The 22,993-nt window shown below is 37.3% G+C and overlaps 1 protein-coding gene across 9 annotated transcripts in view; it reads right to left on the reverse strand.

Annotated features, from left to right (window-relative positions):
• LOC135212135 (multiple C2 and transmembrane domain-containing protein-like) overlaps positions 1-22,993 on the reverse strand; it is a 252,696-nt gene that overhangs the window by 22,438 nt on the left and 207,265 nt on the right. For 7 of the 9 annotated variants that reach the window (XM_064245546.1, XM_064245544.1, XM_064245545.1 and 4 more), the window contains one exon: positions 21,457-21,543. The exons of 1 other annotated variant lie outside the window; for it this stretch is intronic. In XM_064245546.1, the coding sequence (XP_064101616.1) occupies positions 21,457-21,543 (87 nt within the window). The remainder of the gene's footprint in view (positions 1-21,456; positions 21,544-22,993) is intronic. One more of the 9 variants, XM_064245541.1, reaches the window with a different exon arrangement.

Raw genomic sequence — 22,993 nt, forward strand, 5'->3', positions numbered from 1 at the left:
AAACACAGCGCCTGTAATTTGTTTGTTCTCGAATCCATCCTCTATAAATTGTGTTAGGTTCAAGACCTGATTACAGCACGATCGTCCTGGTCGAAAGCCTGCTTGATCTGGTGTTAGTTGCTCCTCGATGGTGGGGGCTAGGCAGGACATTATCATTCGTTCATAGAGTTTGTAGGTGATGCAAAGTAAGGATATTGGACGGTAGCTCTTAGGTGACCTTGGGTCTTTACCAGGCTTTAGAAGGGCCACAACTCTTGCTCTTCTCCACATCCTTGGAATTCGGTATGTTAATGCTCATTTATTGGAAAGAGCAAGAAGCCAAGTCCTAGCCTTGTCTCCGAAATGCAGAATCATCTCAACCGCAATTCCGTCTAGACCAGCTGACTTCATGTATTTCATGGCTGATTGTAATTCGTTCATGGTACATGGTTCAAATATATCATCACGCTGTGACAAGATGCGTTACATGTTTTGTTTCATTTTCCTTAGATATCCCCTCTCCCTGTTTGGTTGTTGGTCTTTCCATTGATTAGGAGTTGATGGGCTACTTCATTAGGGGTGACTGCTGCTATTCTTGCTAGGTTCCGACCTACTGAATAAGCTTTTTGATGGTGCTCCTGGCCTTTTTACTGTTGTGAGTCATGTTGATGTTTGTGATGGTTTCTTGCCAGCATTCGTGCCTTTCATGGCATAGTGATGATAACAAGTCTTCTCCAAGCTCCAAAGTGTTTTCAGAGAAAGGATTGTCATTGTAGGCCTCTATGTACTCTTGATATATTTGTTTGTTTTGATCTGAGAGACCAGGGATGTACAAGTTTAAAGCCTCCGGGAATGTTTTCCTTTGCAGCTCCTATTACCAATGATTGAAAGTCTCCATATCGCTCTGGATAAGGTGCGATGTTTGCAATTTCATCTTCTATATCAAATGTAAAGTCTACCCAGTTGGCCTTGCGGTAGTTTGATCTGGGGTTTCGGTATTTTGTTTTGCAGGGTTGTATGACTGGTTTTATGTCAATAGCCACTGGTTGGTGTTGGGACTTTGGTGTTGGGTCCATGATTGTTCTTGAGAACGATTGGTGGTATTTAGCTGAGACAAATGCCAGGTCCAGATTGTATCCCCTCCTCCATTGTGCACTCTGAAATGTGGTGCCATCTTTAGCATCATACAGGATTGTAAGGTGATTAGCAAGGGCCCATTCCTCCACAGCCTCACCATCGTGGTTGGTGCTATTGTAACCCCTGACAGTGTTGTGGCTGTTGAAGTCCCCAACCACGAGACAGGGCTTATTATCAGAGATGTTGATCTGGGGCCGTGAGAAAGGAGCAGGAGGGGGTTTGTAGACTGAAATCATGTTTAGGTGTTCAGCTTCCACTTATAGGATCTCCAGCCCATCCTTGGATAGGTCTCTACTTTTGTGAATGATGGATTTTTCACTAGCGTATATTGCACTTCTGTGGATTGGGCTTTGGTGGGAGATAATTAAGTCCATGCCAGGTATTTTAGGCAGTCTAAGATCTTTGTGAGTTTCTTGGATGCACAGTACATTGGGCTTCAGGTTAGCGAGCAGATCTACTTTCGCTGCTGTCAGGCCCTCAGCACTGAAGCTGATAATTCTGAGCTTTCTCATCTTGCCAAGATGCCGAGTGTTTATCCTTTTACCACCTCTTGGACTAGGGTTGGGTGTGTGGTATAGCAACTGGTCTCTAATAATTTAGATTAACAGGGGCAGTATGTGATGGTGTGATGTGAACACTGACTTTGATCTCCAGAATGTGGCTTGAAGAATAGAAGACAGACACACTGTGTTGAAAGGCAATTTATGTCGCTACTGTGTGAATTTCATGAGCTTTCACCTTCAGGAGACGACTTAGCTCCTGCAGGTGGAGTCTCCTTTGGGCGCCTTGTAGACTGAATAAGGAGATCATTCGTCAACTTCTCTTCAAGATCCGAAAGCACCTGATGTAGTATCCCTTAGAGCAAAAGAGCACCATAGTTCCCTCTTCTTGAGAGTCCCCATTGTGAAAAGGGGAAGCTAACTGTCCTGAGCCATCTCTCACTGCCTTGTTCGCTCAGGACAAGACATCCAACTAGTCCAACCCGATTCTTCATCTAAGGACTGGCACTCCACAATCTTCCTGGCCAGTGGTCCAATCGTCCAGTCCAGGAAACTAAAGACTTCCAGGACTTGGAACAAATTCTTCAACATGGTCGAAGTCTGGTATTGAAAACATCACTTTTGCTGCAGCAAAAGCCGACCTTCTATTAGTGTCTAAATGACTGGAAAAGTCACCTTGGGAGGAGGCAGAAACTCCCAGGTTAGGAACTTCTCCAGTCGCGTAAAAATGGTACAGGCAGTCCCCGGTTATTGGCAGGGGTTCCATTCTCGGATGGGTGCTGGCAGGTGAAAACTGCCATTAACCGAAACTCATCGATTTACGGCACTTATGGTGCCAAGTTTTGGTTAGTGGCACCTCTGTAAGGTATGTTATGGTGCCGATATCTAAAGCTTGGCCTGTTATGGTGCCATATATCACCAATTTTAGACAAGCGGCATAAAACTGGATCGCCAATAAATGAGTCCACACATAATTTGGGACTGCCTATACTTCTTATTGACAAGTTTCTATGTAGGATAGGCGAAAGACGCCTTTCCTAACTCTCGCTTGTTAGCCAACCACTCGTTCGCCTCTTTCAACACCTTCTTGGTGGACTTGGATAGCACCGACTTCAGTAACCCACTTATGACTGTCTTCCTGTCAAAAAAAAAAAGTCAAAGGTGGAGAGGATGGAGGAGGGGGTTTGAAGCAATCCGAGTAATTCAACAGAAGATACCTTGGGAGGTTTGAATATGCTGACATAGGCCTCAAGTGTCTTGCTCTGGTTCCTCTTCTTCTGACAACATCAGCGTCAGAGCAATGTTTTCTCCTGAGAGCAGTAGCCTTCTTGAGAAAACCCATTAATTCTTGAAGCTGCTGCCTAAATAGTCCTAATGACATATCCACTTGTGGCACATTGGATGTAGAAGTTGTAACTGTAGAAGTTGAATGACTCCTCTTAGTCGAAGATCGACTGCCTGGTGAGGTATCATGCGGGAGGAGGTGAATGAGACAAGAGCCCTCGATGATGAGTGCCTGGGAGAGTCGACAGTGCGAGAGCGAGTCCAGCATGACCATGACTCTCTTCCAATGACTGGTCTGAATTACTGAACAATAGGATCAGGTGCAAAGCTGCAGAGTGGTTGTGGACTCTCTGACTTGCTCCTTATGCTGTTTCACCATCAGGCAACAACGCTTCTGATTCTGCTGAAAAGCGCACTTTACTCACAGCAACGCCTTTCAAATGGCACTTAGTCAGAACCCGTGAGTCGACAGGTTTGACAGAGTTGATGACTGCCCATGGGTAAACGCCCCCGGTCTCCCTTCCACCTCGGTATATCTTCACCCGGGTGCATGGGAGCAGGACAGTGACCTTCCTCTAGGAGAACTGGGGGGACGGACAGCCACCTCCTCAGGCATAACACTGACACTAGGTCACTTCACTTGCATTGGCACAATTTGATTTCTCGACAAATGCATGAAAATACATACCTAATTCCATTACAGACCTTGCTAAAAATTAAAACTTCTTGATCTAGTGTCAAGATTTAAAGCATGAGACACCTGGACAGGAGAAAGTAGTTAAGAAGTAGAAGGACTAATGATAAGGGAAATGTTAGACAAAAGTGGAGAAGAAATAGTAGACTTCTTTGCCTCTACAAGCAAAGGAGTAGCCTCTACGCTAGACCTACTCTTGGCTCTAAAAGCCACATTTCTCTTCCTATCCTTTTCCATCTACTCAGAGTGAGACTTGAAAGTTTTCCACATTTGGTCTTTCCAACCTTGACATTCACTGCAAGTTAAGTCTTTACTGTACTCTTGCCCCCTACACTTGATGCACTTGGAGTGCGGGTCATTACTAAGTTTTACCATCCTCTTTTTGCAGACTTCAGTACAAAACCTAACTCCTGATGAACTAGAGCCTGACATAATGGCCGCTAGGCTAATTTAGCAAACTGATAAGCTAAATAAAATAAAAGCTAAGAAATCAACCACCAAAAGAATACTTCACCAAATATGCAGATTAAACCATAAAAGCAATGAAATTGACTGCTGTGGGAACTATGATGTTACTAGGTAGCCGGCAGAAAGCTAATTGTTGGTCGTTTGTGCATCAGTGTCAGGTGTTCCCGAAAGTGGGTGGGTTCCGTTCACCTACATTAATAATGGCAGCCCTGCTGTCACCAAAACTTGAGTTTTCAACTGCCAGGTAAGGAAGCTTACAGCTATGTATGTAATTGTTTGGTAAGTCACTTATGTGAAATAGCTAATCAATATACCACTGTAACATTACATAAATTCTTCACGTCTCAATAATTATGAATGAAAAATAACCTTATATTGGGCACACATAATCACTGTGACATAAGGCTTGTCAATAGGGGTTCCATGACTTGAGGTACAGTATTTCAGCAGGAAAAAAAAAATTCTTATGTGGTATGATGTTTCACTCAAGGGGTGTAATATGCAATAAGCAAATGTAGAAAAGGTCACTTCAAGTGAAGTGGTATCAATCCTATAGGATCTGAAATCCCCATGAGTTAAAAACTACATTCTCATAATAAAATAAGTATTTTTCACATGAATTATACTATGTCCAACTATAATCACATCCATATACGTATATGTTGTGATGACCACCAATCTTTGTCAAACAGAAGAGGGTTATCTCAAAATGCATGAGCCATCAGACTCCAAAGATCTCTCTCAATCAATCATGCTCCTCATTTCTTGCATAAGCTCTATGAGACGCAGCAAGATTTGTGGGGCTGGGAGAAGAACAACCACTATATAAATGATGTCTTTGTATGACAGAATCATTATCATTATAAAACAACCCTTTTTGAGACATTTCATGGTAAAGAATGGCAGTTTTTATGCCAGTGAGCTTATGCTACACCTTCTCAGTCCTTGATTTTCTTTGTTTCAGCAGGTAAATTACAAAGCAGCAGACCACAATTCATTATTTCAACTTTTTGGTAGTCCATGCTACAATTTACAAGAGGTGAGTGCACCTTTAGTGCCACCCAACTTTAGTATATAGTATTGTGGCCTACCGTAACATCGAGATAATAAAAGAACTCTGGTCAGCTGTTTTATGGAATAGAATAGTACAGAATTTAGGCCAAAGGTCAGGGGCTGAGAACTATGAGATCCTTCAGTGCTGAAACTGAAACTGACAGTTAAGAGTTTTGAAAGGCGTAACTGAAGAAAACGTGTTACACTAGGAAAGGGAGCAAAGTAAGATGGAAGATAAAGAATACGAATGGAGTTACAGTAAAATGAATGAAAGGGGTTGAAGCTAGGGGATGAAAAGATGTTGTAAAGAACATTACATAATGCCTACAGCATTATTAAACACTTATGAACCAACAGCTTAAAGCTGAACTGCATTACAATATTCAACAACAGTTGACAAAAACAAACCTTTACTCTTCAATAAAGTACCAACAACAGTTGACTAAAACAAACCTTTACTCTACAATAAAGTACAACTACAAGAGTCCAAAAACTAGCAGAAAATATTTTTGTCTTACTCTACATTTCTTAAAATAAGCCAGAGAAAGCCACCAATTTCAGTTATGTACCTTATTCTGAAGAATCATATCTAATATTCTTCACTTACAAATTCTTGTTATATATGAAAACCCTAATGAAAAAAGATCAGGTGTTGTGATCAATGATATTCCAACCAGAAATCTTTGACCTGTAGTGTTCAATCACAGAGTGCCTAATACAATGTTTTAATTTGATCTACCATAAATGGATTTTAGTCTGGCTGTCTCCAACACAATCACAAATAATGGTTCATGAATATATCAGCAGTCTGTATATTCTTAAAGCACTAACGGGCCTCAGAAACCATAAGAATTAAAAGAGAATAGAATATAGAATTTAGGGAAAATGCCAAATACTGGGACCTATGAGGTCATTCAGCGTTGAAAAAGAAATTGACAGTAAAAAGGCAGGAAATGTGAAACAAGGAGAAAACCTCGCTGTTGCAATATGAATATTTTTAAGTGAAGGTGGAACGTAAGATGGAAAAGAAGAGAATGTGAAAGGAGGTACAACAGAAGGAATCTAAGGGGTTGCAGTTAGGGGCCGAAGGAACACCGCAAAGAACCTTAAGTATGGAATGCCTACAGTGCACTGCATGAGGTGCATTGACAACACTAGCCCCTACTCCCTTGGGACCATAAGAATTAGTGAAAAAATCTCCCAAAATCCTTAGCTTTTGACTTTTTCCACATCTTCATGCCCATCTGGTAGTTATGTGCCAACTTTAGTGGCCAGTATGGGCAATAAACCCAGGTGCATTAAGCTTCTATCATTCATCAAACATAAGGGCATACAATCCAAAATTAAGCACAGTCTACGGCAAGTTTTAAAAATGAGCATAAGATCAACTGCGCTTAATATAAATCCAGGAGGACAAAGAACTAAGTTAGGCTAGTAAAGCAATGAGAATGTAAAATTTCTATTAATCATATTAAACCAAATTACCCGGAGTATTTTCCTCAAGATATATATAAAAAAGTTACATGAGCAATATTTAGCAGAAATAATGTTTAGGGCAAAATAAGAATGTAATATTAGATTGGGACTTCATAAATCAACTTTCAAGCAGCCATAACAGAATAATAAAATAGTACAGATGAGAGCCAAACCAATAACTTACATGGACTACAGTTAATATTACTGCAGTTTACAAATGTTATGATCATAGTGTTATATAATAATACATCTTCATGAATTGGAAATCAAACAAAATTAACATTCTGACACATCACATTTTTGCAATAAGACAATCCACATGTACAGACACCATTCTCCTTACAAACGAGTTATGTTTCGGATGGCTGTAAGTTGGTTACTATACTACTCTTCACACCTATTCAAGTATGTACAGTATGATATAAAGTCAATATACAGTATATACTGTATGTTTTTAGCCTAAAACACAATTCACTGTATGCAAACAGTACTGTGCTTTACAGAATAGGTGCACAGAAGTCTGAACTTATAGGTAGCAAAGGCGAACATTCTGAACACAATTTTAATTTACAATCCGATTTGTTTGTACAGTAATGCATCACTGAATGTTTGTAAGTAGGACGTTGTCTGTATTGTGACATAAAATGATATTTTTATAATAAAATAAAGTTTTATTTATAGTACTTAGCAAGTAATTACATGGCTATAAGTTCCACTTATACAACAGCTTGCATTCAAAATTTTGCGGGTAACGCTTCAAACAATTGTGTAGGTGACTGCTAGTCCCACCCAGCAGCTGGAGAATAGGAATGATTACTATAACTTGTGCTAACATTAGATACAATAGTACTAGTCAGGGCAAAATCAAGTCGGTCACTCACAAGGGACTTAAGCAAAATAAACAGGAAAAGTTGCCTAGCCGTAAGCCTAAGAGAATGACTAAACATTAAAAAATTACTTTATGACAATGGACGGTTTGCGAGTATCAATACTCGGAAATACCATTCAAAAAGTAAAATACATAATGGCAAAACTATATACTGAGGGTTACTAGTAATGAGGCTCTGTAAACAGAAAAAGATTCAAATTTTAGCCTGAAGGAATGGCATAACATACTAGAATTACTTGTAGTGCCGAAGTATTATCATTGACTCGCAAGTCTAAACAAAAGAATAGTTGACAAATCAACTTAATAATAACAAAACAAGAAAGAACTCATCCTGAGATTCTGATGAAGGTTACTAAATTATGCGTTCCAGTGTAAATGCATCCAACTGAAATCCAGTTAAATGACTGGAAAATAATGAACAAGCTACTGTCTTCACAGGTGTTTACCCATTCATGGCAGGAACAAACTAAGTTTTTTCCTTATTGTCACTCCTATTCTCCAGCTACTGGGTGGGACTAGTATTCACCTACACGATGGTTTGGAATGTTACCCGCAAAATTTTGAATTCAAGCTGCACTATAAGTGGAACTTATAGCTAAATAATTACTTGGTAAGTTACATAAATAAAAAGTATAATTATTATTGAGAAAGATAACACTCATTAAGACTGAGTGAAAATTCAATAGGTTAACCATCTGCCATCTGAATTATTCAATAAGGCTCTGATATAATGAAATATGGTAATCAGAAGTAATTCAATTAAGACAATCAATGAACCTGGTTATTTTAAGCCTGATGTACACATGACATAGCCTGTTTTGAGAGAAGAAATAAAGATGGCCCTTTTCATTTAGCAGAGGCGCTGAACCCAAGTCACACGGTTACATTCTATGGGAAAGGCTAATGCATAGCAGATAAGGAAGGTCTATCTTAACAGTTAACCTACTAAAAAAATATTTTTCCAGAACAAACCATAGTTAAACAAAATAATATATTAAAGAGAAAATTTAACTGAGAATTGACATGAGAAACCTTAAACATAACAAAACAAGATACTACTACACAGAGCAAATACTAATCTCAATGAAACACAAGCAAAGAACGAACTCAGTCAAAAACACTGGATAACGTATCAGTTAGCTAGCCTAAGGCTCCTTTGCAGGAACTCGTTCAAAAAGACAGACAGATGCTTGCTGGTGCTTGAAGCAGAGGCACTTCCTGGCTGTTGGCTTTTACAGCTGACCTTGGATTTACTCATTTTGTTTTACAGCACACAGTATATACAATAAAACTTACAGATATCCAAAGCAGGGGCTTATAATCTAGCAACAAGCCATAATTTCATTTCATAACCTATTACAACTAGTAATTGAACTACTACCCAAACTGTTCTTCATCTGAGAAAATGTAATTACAGCATCAACTTAATTAGTGCTAAATATCAAGCAATGAGCAATGGGATTTTAAAACTTATGGCAACCCATCAAGAAACATGGCTGATAATTTACTGTTAAGTGGTTAGGCTAAGCTGTATTGAAAACCAAATTACTTCTAGGAACACCATCGTCAATGTAAACAAGAAATAAGGCCAAGTAGAAGATAATGAAAAGTGCATGCTATGTACAAGGTATGTACAAAGATATTATATTATTATAAAACTGATGATGTAAATAGCCAGCAGCATTAAATAAGCACAGAGGGTATTAAATTAGAAAGAGAAAATGTTCTGAAGTCTAATGAAAAAATGAGGACTTATATGAATGAAATCTCCATGAAAAATTCAACACCTTAGTTCACAATGGAATCTGATTCTCTTAAAAACAGAGAAAATAAGCTTTTAATTTGCAAGAAAGATTCAGTTCAAAGATGCAATCATTATGTATAATTCAAGTTTTACACCATGAAGGTGTGAGGCAGGTAAAATCCTTACCTCAAGTTTTTCATAAGTACATTGCAGCTGTTTTCATCCAACAATTTCACTACATTTACGTCCGAACCAAATAGAGACACATCAGAAAAACCTAAATAAACTTGGAGCTTCAAGTTTCTTCTTAGTAATGCATTTCCACCATAAAACTAGCTTGACCAGCTGGACCACATTAGTACCAAGTTTATAACCTGGACAAAAATGGACTGCTTGATATTATTCTCTACTGTTCTTCTGAGATTTAATGAAATTTTACTTTCACTGCAAAGATTTACTTTCCGGGCTTAGCTAAGCTACAACAAAATTTTTAACAACTCCTTTCACAACATCTAAGTCAGATCATAATTTTATTATTCCTAAATCAAAACCTGTTAGTACATATACAGTGGAAGCCCTGTATTCGCGTTCGGATTTGCGGACTCACACATTTGCGGATTTCTCTCGGGAACATTTTCCCACATTATTCACGGAAAATTCGCCTATTTGCGATATTTTTGTTGTGAGAAATACCCACAAATTCCTGTTTTTTATCAATTTCATCATAAAATGCACTTTTTGTGACAAAACTATTAAAAAAAACCAGGTATAAAAATTTTTTGTGGGTTTTTCTTGAGTTTTAACTAACAAAATGGGAGGTTTTAAGCATTTTTATAGGGGTTCCAACTATTTGCAGGTTCTAACTATTCACAGGGGGGTCTGGTAAGCATCCCCTGCGAATACGAGGGGGACCACTATAGTGCAGCACTTTCTACATAACATTCTCAACTACTACACTTAATCCAGAGTTTACGAGATAAGGACTAAGGTACCTGGGGTACTATGCTTTTTAGTATCAGTAGTTAGACCTTAAAAACACAATCACTGTGTGAACATATTACCTTGTGAAATTCTTGATTTTATTCTAATAGTTTGCAACTCTGCTGTCTCCTGCAAATTGCACAACCCCTACAAGTGTATTCTAGAAACAAAAGGTAACGCAGCTTAAGGCAAAAATCAACATGAAAGTTTATGTGATCCACTCTTCAGTTATTGACATGGTGCAGTTCAAGAATCCAGGTAGAATCCAGGTCACTAGACTAAGTAACAATCTGTGTTACTAAAGAAAAGGGACTGCCTGACACTGCAATTTAGAAACTGGAGTAAAATGTTTAGGCCAAAGGCCATGTTCTGGGACCTATGAGGTCATTCAGAGCTGAGAACATAATTGATAGTAAAAGGGTTTTAAAAGGAGGACAACCTTGCAGTTGCTCTAGGGAACAATTGGTAGGAGAGGGTGGACAGTAAGATGGAGGAGAGAGAAAATGAAGAGAGATACGGTTAAAGGAATGAAAGGGGTTGCAGCTAGGGGCCACAGGGATGCTGCAAAGAACCAAAAGTAATACCTACAGTGCATTAACCTCCTATGGAGGACACTGCATTTTAATTCTGTTCAGCTAACCATAATTTCTTTTGTCTTTTATATGGTAGTAGTATTGTTAAATGAACATTTTATAGTCTAAGACAATGTACACAGGAAAGATCTTGATAGTAGTATCAAAACAGTACTAATCCCTACCCCTCAAGCCTAGACTAACCTAGCATGCCATACTCAATACAAATGAAAGTTTTGATGTCCAAATAAGGAATTCTAACTACAATATTGAGTTTTTTTTTTTTTTTAATCACAGATCTTCTATTACAATATAAACAGGTCTTCTACTACAATATAAATTGTATGTAAAAGTTTTAAAAATATGACACTTTTATATAGTAAAATAAAGTTTTATATATACTTACCAAAGTAATTAGATAGCTACAGTTTCCACTTGAATGGTAGCTTAGATTCAAAATTTCGCAGGTAGTGCTTCAATATAGTTTGTGTAGGTGAAAGCCGGCCCGTCCAACTAACAGAATATTGGAGTGACCTAGCAGACAATCCTCATTCAATTAATGCTTTATATGTCCATCAGAGGGGAGGAGGGTGGGCTCCAATTCTGTAATTACTTGGTAAGTGTATACATATAAAACTTCAACATTTATATATGTGTAACTTACTGAATATGTGTACTGTAATTACATTGCTGAATCCTACATTGACAGGAATTGGGATACACGGACATAGTATTCTACTTCAAAACATTAAGTCATGTATGATTTGAAATAGTAAATTTGCTAGTACTGAATGCAATGCTTGTTGTTACTTATCAATTACAAGCCTGCAGTATAAAATTGCAAGTGGTTGTCGCTCAACTTAACCTGTAGTGGCTTGGAGGTAAAGCCAAGGGTTGCCTCTACATAAGTGAGAGCTTTGTAGTGAAGGAGTACTCCAATGGCTGCCAAAGCATCAGGGGAAGTTATGCAGCCAGGGAGTTATCTGACAACTAGAAAACTTTAAAAGGTGACATTGCCATGGATGCAATACCAAAATAAAAAACAACCAAAAACATTGTCACCTACACTAAATTGATCCTGTCAGACTCATCTAAAACTGGGAGGCGGCATACTATTAGTCCATAGGGGTTTTGCCCCCGAAACTCTGATCCTGGTGTTGCTGATAACGTATTTCCAGAAACCACGATCATACCTGATTGCTGGAAGTTGTACAGCACCGTCCAGGATCATTATTTCGCACACATATCGTGAACCATTGCATTAACTTTGTTAGCCCGAACGACCTGAGTGTACACACGAACACTATAGAATCGCAGTGGTGAGTTCTCAAACGGAGCGCACTACCAAGACACGGTATGCAGAAAGAACTTTACAAAGGATATTTTTCTGTGTACTGCATCCAGAAGCGATATCTACAAGATGTTCCATGACCATTACAGGCGTTACTGAATCTGATCAAGCGTGTATATTCGCTCAAAAGCCACCTGACATCCCCCATCTCAGATTTAATTTCCCAGTCCGAAACAATAAGACCAGAGTCACGTGATCCCCCACCTGCTTCAAAGAGGCCGAGATCAATACCTCATAGTCGTCGGACAGCAGCAAATTCGAATAAGTTGTACATTAATTTTTATGTGAGTCTAATGTTCCTTCAGTATGAATAATGGCATTTTTGGTTTGTCTAGTTAGGTCGTAGCCAGTACCAAAGCACGTGTTTGAACAGATCTATGGTCCCCACAATGGGCATATTGGTATATGCATGATGTCGGCATTTGTAACCCGAGGTTAGTGTGTGCAGCAAAACAAAAAGTCTTGCCAATATAACCACGTTTGCCAAAAAAAACACTAATTTCATGGTAGTGTCAGTCAGTATTTCCTAGGCTAACCTGTCCTACGAGTAATGATGGTCAGTAGTAGCCAAGGCTAGCCTGTCCTTTTACATTTAGGGTAGCGGGTCAAAGTAATGGTCAAACTTTCATATGCAGAGTAGAGGGAGAAACTGTTATATGCAGGGTAAATGGTCAACTTTAAGTATGAACATTAATGTGTGTTTACACCGGGAATTGCAAGTTGGATGCCGTAGGGTAAAATACCGCTGTGTGGACAGGCCGGACACTGTACCATTGTGTGGTCATTGTCCCAAAAAATAACTTTAGCAATTCCAGTACCCTGAATTAGATGCCAGTGCATAACCCAACCAGCATGGAAACAACAGATTGAGACCTCTACTTTTTCCTTTTGAAGTAAGTGTTTTCTTTCAAGTTACAAAATAATGCCATAATTTCCAGTTAAACAGAAGTTAATGAGTCTAGCCATGAGCAGTGCAAACTTATCTCCATGGCGCTTTCAAACTTTTACTTAAAACACCTTATATATGTTTAGAAGATTGATGCCATTAGCAGAACATGTTACCTGACCGGCTTAAACAAAGAAAAACATAAAAAGGAAGACTAACATATAGGTTACTATACTAACCTAACCAACCTAACCTAGTAGAACGTGTTACCTGACTGGGGGGAATGGCTCCCCCCCCCGTACCCCGCCTTAAAGAAAGACAAACTTAAAGGCAGACTAACATACCAAGACGGAATACAGACAGTAATTCACTCGAACAGATATGTATGCAAATGTAGAAAAGGAAATACATAAGATGAATGTAAATGTTCTCATAATAAGTACAATTTTCTCAAAGAAATTGTTATGGGTGAGAAAGGCTTGTAAAATGATGAGACATAAATATACAGGTGAATAATGGAAAGACAAGGGAGAGAATTGTGTAAATTGAAATGTCTGTAAATCGATAAAATGGAATATATATATATGTATAAATGTTCTAACAATAACATAAAATTTTAACAAAGAAATTGTTATGGGTGAGAAATGCATTCTAAAAGATGAAACGAAAATAGCCAGATGTGAATAATGGAAAGGGAAGGGAGTGACTTGTGTAAAAATCATGTATATTTCATGTATGAAATACTCCTAAGCAACCTGACAGAATGGTATCAAATCGTCCTAAAATCACCTTATAGTTCGACCCCTTAGGCATTTTTCCGAGGCATGCCCTCAATTACAAGGTAATATTGCAAGAGAAATAGGGCAAAATTATGAAGCGATAACAAGTCAATGCACATATTAAACAAATACTATGATAAACGGAACAAAAATAAAAGCTTGAAATAATGTAACATGATTATAAAACAAATGAGGAAAAGGAATACTATATGTAACTCAATGTATGAATACCCGCCAAATTCTTCACTCGGTCCTATCACAATGTTGGGTTAACATTGCAACGTGATTGGCTAAATACATGTCCCCCCCCCCATCACATTCTGCTCACTTAGGAGTCGGTGTCTTAAACAAAAGCTCCCCTATAACATGGCGCATGCGGCATAGGATTCGGCATCGTAACAGTAGTAGTAATAGGTGGATTTTGCCTATGAAATGGCTCCATTATCGATTAGTTTATCACTTATTTCCACTTGTATTTCATGTTTCAAATGTCATAAATAAGAGGAAATAACACAATAACATGGCAAAACCTTCCCCCAAGTGTTTTACCGCACCCAAAACCCGGCATTCCCATCGGTCCCCCTTACCGTAGGTTAGAGTTGAACAGCATAATTCTCCCAAGTGATTTACCCCACCCAAAACCCCATATTCCCATTGGGTCCCCCTTACCATAGGATAGAGTTCAAAGGCAAATTCTCAGTTAATTACAGCCGTCCCCCAAAAACTAACGTTAAATTGTTAATAAGCAACCAATAGACAATAGGAAACTGCAATTCGTCACTAGGTACCCGCCATATCTCGATAACTTAGATTAACCTCGTTTCACCAATTAAATATCGAGTGAATAAAGGCGATCTACCTGAGTAAGATGGACTCATGGTAGTTGTTTCCCCTATGTCATTTTGTTGACGAAACTTCAATATTTTGAGTGGTATCCTTAAATATTGAATTGTATTGTTGTTTCATCAATCAAAAAGTGCCTCATTTGTCCATGCAAGTGCCCGCAGAGCTGTGTTTTACCCTATATGGGGGAAACACCAGCAGTGGAGCCATCGTCATCGTGTGGCTCAGCCTTATTCACTCGATATTTAGAACCATGAATACAATTACATCTTTAAGCATACCATTCAAAAGATTGAAGTTTCGTCAACATAATGTGATATATGAAAGCCCCACACGAACTAAAATAACCATGTGAGCTTTTAGTAAAATATGTTTTCAAGGCAGTTTTGAAATCCAATATGGCGGCAACCACGTGAGGTGTCGTTCGTAACCACAGCCAAGCCACCATCTTTCCCAGCACTCATTTGAACAATGTTAGCATATATATGTAACGTTTATTAATCTTACTCAAGATTGCAGTTGTAATCAGCACAATAAAACAACATTTTGTTGCTTATATTAGTGAAAGTATGAAACGTCTTATTCTCGGGGTCATGGTTTGAACTAAATTCATTTTTACCTTGTAATTGGTGGTTTTTATCCTCATTGCCATCACAACTGAAACTCCACAGTGCTTATTTGATTGTAATTATACACATTTTGGTCTTAATTCACTCCAAATTGTACTTGAACTACGTTGCAGTTCCTAAGCGCTCACTCCACAAACACAGTTATGGGCAGCACACGAGTACACGGTTTATGAGGTGCAAAGCTTTATTCCCTTAATTGTTTACTTTACTCATTATTTAGTTTAACTTTACTTCAAAATATTTATATAATTGATGTCTATTATCCCTATTTTGCAACCAAATTAACACCGAAAAATTACAAATATTTCTGATGTATACTTACGAGCAGACAACGCGACAAAAAATGACTCCTCGTTGCCAATCTAGTGGAGCTTCACACATACACCGATGCATTTACAAACTGATTCCATGAATTCTAGTTGTCATAGTAATGCAGTACTTAATGATAAAATTGCTGTAATATGCATATATACTACAAATAGATATGCTAATTTCACTTATTTCCCCGGTTTTGTGTAAGTCTTATACCCAGTTTGAAGGGTAAACACATACCAATTGACAACACTGATAAACAATTGATTTGTTTGTTTGTATGGTGTTTTTAAGTTGCATGGAACCAGGGGTTATTCAGCAACGGAACCAACGGTTTTACGTGACTACCGAACCATGTCGAGAGTTAACTTCTATCACCAGAAATATACATCTCTGACTCCTCAATGGAATGCCCGAGAATCAAACTTGCGGCCACCGAGGTGGCAGGTCAAAACCATACCAATCACGCCACTGAAGCGCTTGATAAACAATGGAAGAGTGCAAAACGCCGCAAAGAATGCCGTAGTCCCCTTGAATAAGTACGAATATACTGGTTAGAGGTCGGGGTTATGATTGTTGTGATGAAAGTGCCCCAGCGTCTATGGGTACAAGTGGTGTGCGGATTTAGCACAGGAAATGGGAAGTTTGTTGACATTAACGACTCCACAAACATCGAGATGGCGTCAATCTTCTAAACTTTTTGATTCGTAAGTAAAAATTTCAAAAGCGTTTTGGGGTAGTGTGCACTGTGTTGGCCACACGTTTCATTACCCTCTATTTAAATCTTAAAATATGGCCTTAATTTTTAACTTTGGAGAAAATACTTACTTCGAAAGGAGAGTAGAGGTCTTGAGCTCCTGTTATCACCACCAACTACTCATGACTGATGACCATCTCCGGTGTCAGGACGTGTTAAAGTACTTTTTCGCAGGGTGGCCAAAACCGCGGTAGTCGGTGAGTTGGCCAGTCCACTCGGTTGTTTACCCTAGTACACAACTGTAGTTTACATGTGGATTCCTAATTGTATTTTTTTCCTTGGCAATTGCCTCCAAGGTAACCCTACAGTTCAGGGGTTCAAATTCGGTAATACTACAGTTTAGGGGTTCAAATTGGGCACAAATTCCTCACATAATGTAAAAAAAAAAAATGAGTACAGCTTTACCAAATATCTATTTGCTAAATCATGGAAAACAATAAAAACAAAATGACCAATTTATCAACTTACAGACTCAGAAATTGTAAACAAAACAAAGCTAGCAGGCAGGCATAATATTAGTAGTAGTAGTAGTAGTAGTGGTTGCTTTAATCTTTGAAACAGCTCCCTTGCTAGTTTTAGTCATCCTTTGTGCATGTCTATTGAAGTGTTTTGACCTAGCAATACTATAAATCCTTTATAAATTCTCTCCTATTTTCAACTTATAAAAGAGTTTATGGTATTGCAGAGACAAAACACTTCAATAAACACACAAGGGAGGAATACAACTAGCAAGGGAGCCGTTCCCGCCTACTAATACTACGTAGTGCAGGGAGTTGGGACCCCTAAAACTGTAGGAATTACCCAAAATTCACGGCTCATCGTGTGTATGTGTGTGTATGTGTGCGTTTGTGTGTTAGTTTAAGTTTTCTAATTTCAATATTTTTCTTTCGACAAATCTACAAACAAAAGTACTATATTGCTAACAAGAAATGAGTAGTTTACTTTCTTACAAACGCAAAGATTGTAAAAAAACCAAAGGGATAGTGAACTACTTTATACCCGCAAATGTGTAGGGTGAGCGCTTAAACCCGCCACTAACGTTCAGTTGAATCAGTTATGCCTGCACAATCGGACTGTGCAGTCTTTTTCCTGGGCCCTCCGTAGCAGCCACAGTGTCAACACAAGATGCTCATGGTGTCATTGTCTTGCTAACATCACACACAAAATCAAAAATGTCTACCTTTGTTTCATTAGCGTGTCGATTAGTCTAATTTCATTTCAAAACAAACTCAGTGGGTTGTAAGCAATGAATAAACAGTCAAATCAATATGGTTGTTTACGTTTCATCAGAAAGTAAAATATTATTTTGTTCTCATTTTAAATAATGAATTGCATACACAATGCAGAATCATGAATAGATGCAATAGGCCTATTCTTGTTTTACATTATTTTGTCATAATAAATACTTATTCTCATTGACAAACCGACATGCATACATGATTTTTAACCGCGAATAAACTATACATAGGCTTAACATGTCACAATGGCCATTATGTTCTAATTGCCAAAGCAAAGTCTCATTCATATAAATTTAAATGAAATCTACGAGACATTCAGGAATGAAGCTGCCACTTTCAGCCTTCATTATACATAACTGTTTTTCCTTTGGAAAAATTACATATCTCTCTCTCTCTCTCTCTCTCTCTCTCTCTCTCTCTCTCTCTCTCTCTCTCTCTCTCTCTCTCTCTCTCTATATATATATATATATATATATAATATATATATATATATATATATATATATATATATATATATATATATATATATATATATCTATATATATCTATATATATATATATATATATATATATATATATCTATATATATCTATATATATCTATATATATATATATATATATATATATATATATATATATATATATATATCTATATATATATATATATATATATATATATATATATATATATATATATATATATATTATATATATATATATAATTCTGACATCTGTATCAATTATTAAAAATAATACCAATTTAGGTATAAAACACTTTTCAGTTTAATAAAACCCAACTCGTTCCTTTATAGTGCATATGCGCAGCCAGCCTTGGCCGGAGGCTCATCGATAGAGGTGAGCTATTTACTCAGGCTGCCAGCACAGGCGAGAAAAACTGTAGGTACAGGTGTCCACACTAACTTTCAGTTATAACTGCACAAGCCGACAGTGGTTATAACTGCGCAGGCATGACTGAACGTTAGTGGCAGGCTTTAAGAACAAGGACTCTGGTATATTATATAATATTAAGGCACAAAAATAATTTGATGTCGAATTCGCTGTAGTAGTACGATGAGAAGGACTAACACCAAACGGAAATGATAATTGACATGTGCTCTTGTAATTATATGTACGTGTATGTATATATATATATATATATATATATATATATATATATATATATAAAAATTGCTTGCTCAACTCACTAGTTCCCTATCCATCCTTAAATAAAAACAACTGGAATTAGCATAAAGTCCAGTACTGGCTACTGAATTATTTTTTTTAAGAGGTGATAAAAAATCAATACCAAGATTTTTTTTTATAGGAAATAGTAATTTCAACGCACTAATTTTACAGATTTAACATCATACAGGCATAAAATCAAGTGACTATACCTACACCTCCGTGTACTGTACTGTATTTTGGCCTAGATAGCAAAGACTGTTCACTGTTACTAAATGCACATCTGAACTAGACAGATATGTGTAAAATAAGGTAAGATAAGTTCTTATTATAATTGGTATGAAAATAGTCAAGAACTCTCTTCAGTCCCGAACCTGGGGTGGTTTGGGTCACACCTATTTTGGATTCAAAGCTTTCATTGGAAAGGATTTCCAAAAACAGAAGACAAATGCAAAGGTAAGAGGTTAGTGCATCCATCAAAGTTCATAAATCTGGAGATTAACCAATATACCCTGTATATTTTAGCCTTTACAGCAATTACTTAACATGGCATATACCTGTGATTTTCAGTTTATTACTATATTTCATCCCTAATAAGAATATAAGGTATATCAATTAAAAAGATATATATGTTGAGTTGAAATGAAAGATAATCTTTCTTAGTATTACAGTATGAGAGTGCTGATTTTATTTTCTTATAAAGAAAATGTTTAACATTATATTCATTGCCTTCCTATTTATGTAAAAAAAATGCTTTGAAACTGAAAAGAAGTCACCATGACCACCAACACACCAAATCAAACTTTTCACATCACACACATCTCAGCTTTAAGCTCTTCAGGAGAAGCCTCATAAGCGCACAGTCCTGTAATATTTATCATATATAATACTGAAGGAAGCTACAGTGGATTGCAGGAAGAGAGGCCCATGTGAGCAAATGTATGCATATGACAGTGTGTAAAAAGCAGATTCAGGAAATGTCCTGAACATTTTTAAAAGATGGGAAAGCAGAATGAAGAAATCAGGATTAGAAAGCAATGCAAGTGAAACAAAGCTCATGGTGGCCAGAAAGGAAGTAAAAGAGAATGTCCAGTTGGGCAGTAACCATTGTGGGTGCTATTGGGAAATGTGTAGTACTAGTAGTAGTAAATCAATGGAAGGAGACCAAGAGGAAGACCTAGACACAAATATATGGATGGATTAGTGAGAATAACTGGAGGAAGAATGTCTGCAGCTCAGTTGCTGCAGAGAGCCGGAAATAGAGAGGAATGGCGAGCCATGATTGCAGACGTCCTTGCGTACGTGGCACCTGGATGATGAGTAGTAGTAAATCCAACCGTCTTTCATACTTAAGAGATACTTAGGAATGCTGAATGTTAAATGACAAATGGAGTAAGGGATTTCTTCTGATGTCCCAATGAGCCCAACAGCAAACTTCCTGAAGTGTGAAATGTGAAGGTAGTATTCAAAGATCACTAGATGAGAATTGCACACTAGTCTGGATGATGTGAAAAGAGATTGGTAAACATCTCATTAGTTAACCAGCAAAAATCAATTATGCCTGTATCAGGTGTGTATTTCTTCATACAATAAGGGCAAGAGCATTTACCAAGAGAAAGTGGGAGATTCCGAAGACCAGTGAGAGGATCCTGAGAATCATGAGGAAAAGGCAAATGGGATGAAATTTAGCCGAGACTGAAGGTAAATCTGACAAAAATTGTTGATGATGAGGATGACACTCCTACAATAATAATAATAATAATACTAATAAAACGTACTGTAAGCTGAATGGCATAGTAGTAGCAATAAAATTCAATACAATATGGTTTAATGTGGGGTTACTACCAATAATAATAATGATAATAAATAATGCTTTATGTCACATGAATTACACCAGAGTGAATTTCATACGCAGAGCTAAAATATAAAAATAGCAAGCATGTGCTAAAATGAAGTTATTACTGGTCATCAGTGTGTCTAGAAGGTTCTTCACAATATTGTTACTTCATGGTCCTATTCTTCTTATGACCCCACTGTCAGTTTATACCTAGCTGAACACAAAACTGGGAAATGCTACATCGCGATGTCAACTTAAACAACTTTCCAATGTTATTATCAAAACCCAATTAAGAGTATGAAAACTAAATACAGTAACCACTAAATTAGTAAAAAAAATATATTCTTCCTGTTTTTTCCCTTAACATAAAACACATTGAAACCATGAAAAAGATTTGGCCGAAAATCTGGAATTAGATGGATTGAGAATTCAAAATGGATGTACTCTTTTCTGTGTGATACATGAATGGAAATAATGACTACTGAATCTAAACTTTGCACATGATGATTCTGATCATAAATGAAAGCCTGATTGCCCATGAAAAAAACATGAACCGAATTAGTTTGGAAAAAATAAGTGAAGCAACCATGAAAAAATGAGCAATGTAGTGTTATATCTTGAATTTGGCGAGGCAGAGGATTTCAAACTCACATGATAAGATAACTCGCTGAATGCAATTGAAAAAAAAAAGTCAGAAATTTACATGAAGAAAAAGTAAGAATTAGAATCTACAAAAGAAAAGGAAGGTTTGGTGTCTTGAGAGAAAATGAGCAGCTCAGATCACACATCCGCCACCAAATACTTGCAAATGGTCTACTAGAAGCTCCCAAAAACACGTCTCTACAGGTTGGTAGAAATACCTCACCTTCACTTTTGGGATATTAGTGACTGCGTTAGTTCCATCAGCACATTCCTTTTGAACCTGAGATTGTCTTACCTCTAAACTCCCATTCTGCAAAACAGCCCAGCCATTATGAAAAAAGGAAACAGTTAAGACCATGCTGAAAAGAAAAGCACCCACACGCACGCATACGCTAATACAGTCACTGCGCTTGGCAGTAACATATTTGAGAACCTACGTGATACATATAACATGACAAAAACACAAGGAAAAAATGTCTACCACACAAAACTTTCTCAAAAAAAAAAAAAAAAAAAAGTGTTAATCACGTGATGTGGTGCAAAGTGAGATAAAAATTAACTACTACCATGGCATGATCAACATAATAAAAATAAAGTAACATTGCCAACTTTTATTTATCTTTATATATGAATCAAAATATTCAACCATTAGCAGTAAGGATGACAGATTATGATATACAAGAAGCGTAATCAGAATTACTGATGATTCTAGCTTTAATGGTCATAAAAGGGGGCACCATGATGGGAGGGCAATTGAATGCACCACTTTATCTAGTATACTGGTGTGTGTCCTTTCTTTTACAGCTTTCTCTTATTTTCACCCTCTACTGATGTGGAAGTTACCACAGATAAGTAGACCTGACCCTTTCTTAAGCCCTTGGGTAAATTGTAGCGTGTTGAGTTTCATAACTTATTCATTCAGTTACATTGGTCTATGATCCATTCTTTCCCAGCTTTGGCATTTTCTTCCGTTCTTGTGATTCTGTCGTTTTCCTTCGCTTTCCTAACCCTTACATCATTTTGTTCATAATTCCTTTGTAATTTAACAACACATACATTACTGAACTGGAGGACTCCATTCAGGGAAACATTCACAACATTAGTTGCTTCTTACGCCTTCATTAAAGGGTCATCTGCAGCACTTCAAATCCCACTTTGCATAATTTTCCTTTCCTTCATAGTATCTTGCATACATTCATCAATCCAACCTTTTGTCAGACTTCTTTCCCTCCTTCCTAAAACATTGTTGAATTAGTATACACTTTTTCACCAGCCAATCAGCATCATCCATTCTCTCCACATGTACAAATTCCCTCAAAGTATTTTGGTATGTCGTAAACATTGTCCTTTGCGCTGCTTCTACGCATCTGCACTTCCCACTCACCAATTCTTCATGCACCACACATACTATGCAAGCAGTTAATTTCAGCAGCTTCAATCTTCTCCTTTCACTCACAATCAGCATCAACACTGCACTTCCATCTCTCCCAGAGAATTATTGATAATGATCGTGTCACGAGACACATATTTATGAGATTATTCAGTATATTTCAAACCAGAAAACCAAATCATGCTCAAATTTTTTTATAGTTTGGAAAATGAAAACCTAGGCATACAAATGACCTTCATAAGCACTCTAAGGTGAGCAATGAAGAGTTGTAAACACAGTGTACAGCTAGAACATGAATATCTATAAGTATCAAAATGGAAAATATTGACGCACAAGTTTTAAGAAAACCCAATATAACATGTAATAAAAC

This window comes from Macrobrachium nipponense, chromosome 40 (assembly GCF_015104395.2).
Source record: "Macrobrachium nipponense isolate FS-2020 chromosome 40, ASM1510439v2, whole genome shotgun sequence".
NCBI lineage: Eukaryota > Metazoa > Arthropoda > Malacostraca > Decapoda > Palaemonidae > Macrobrachium > Macrobrachium nipponense.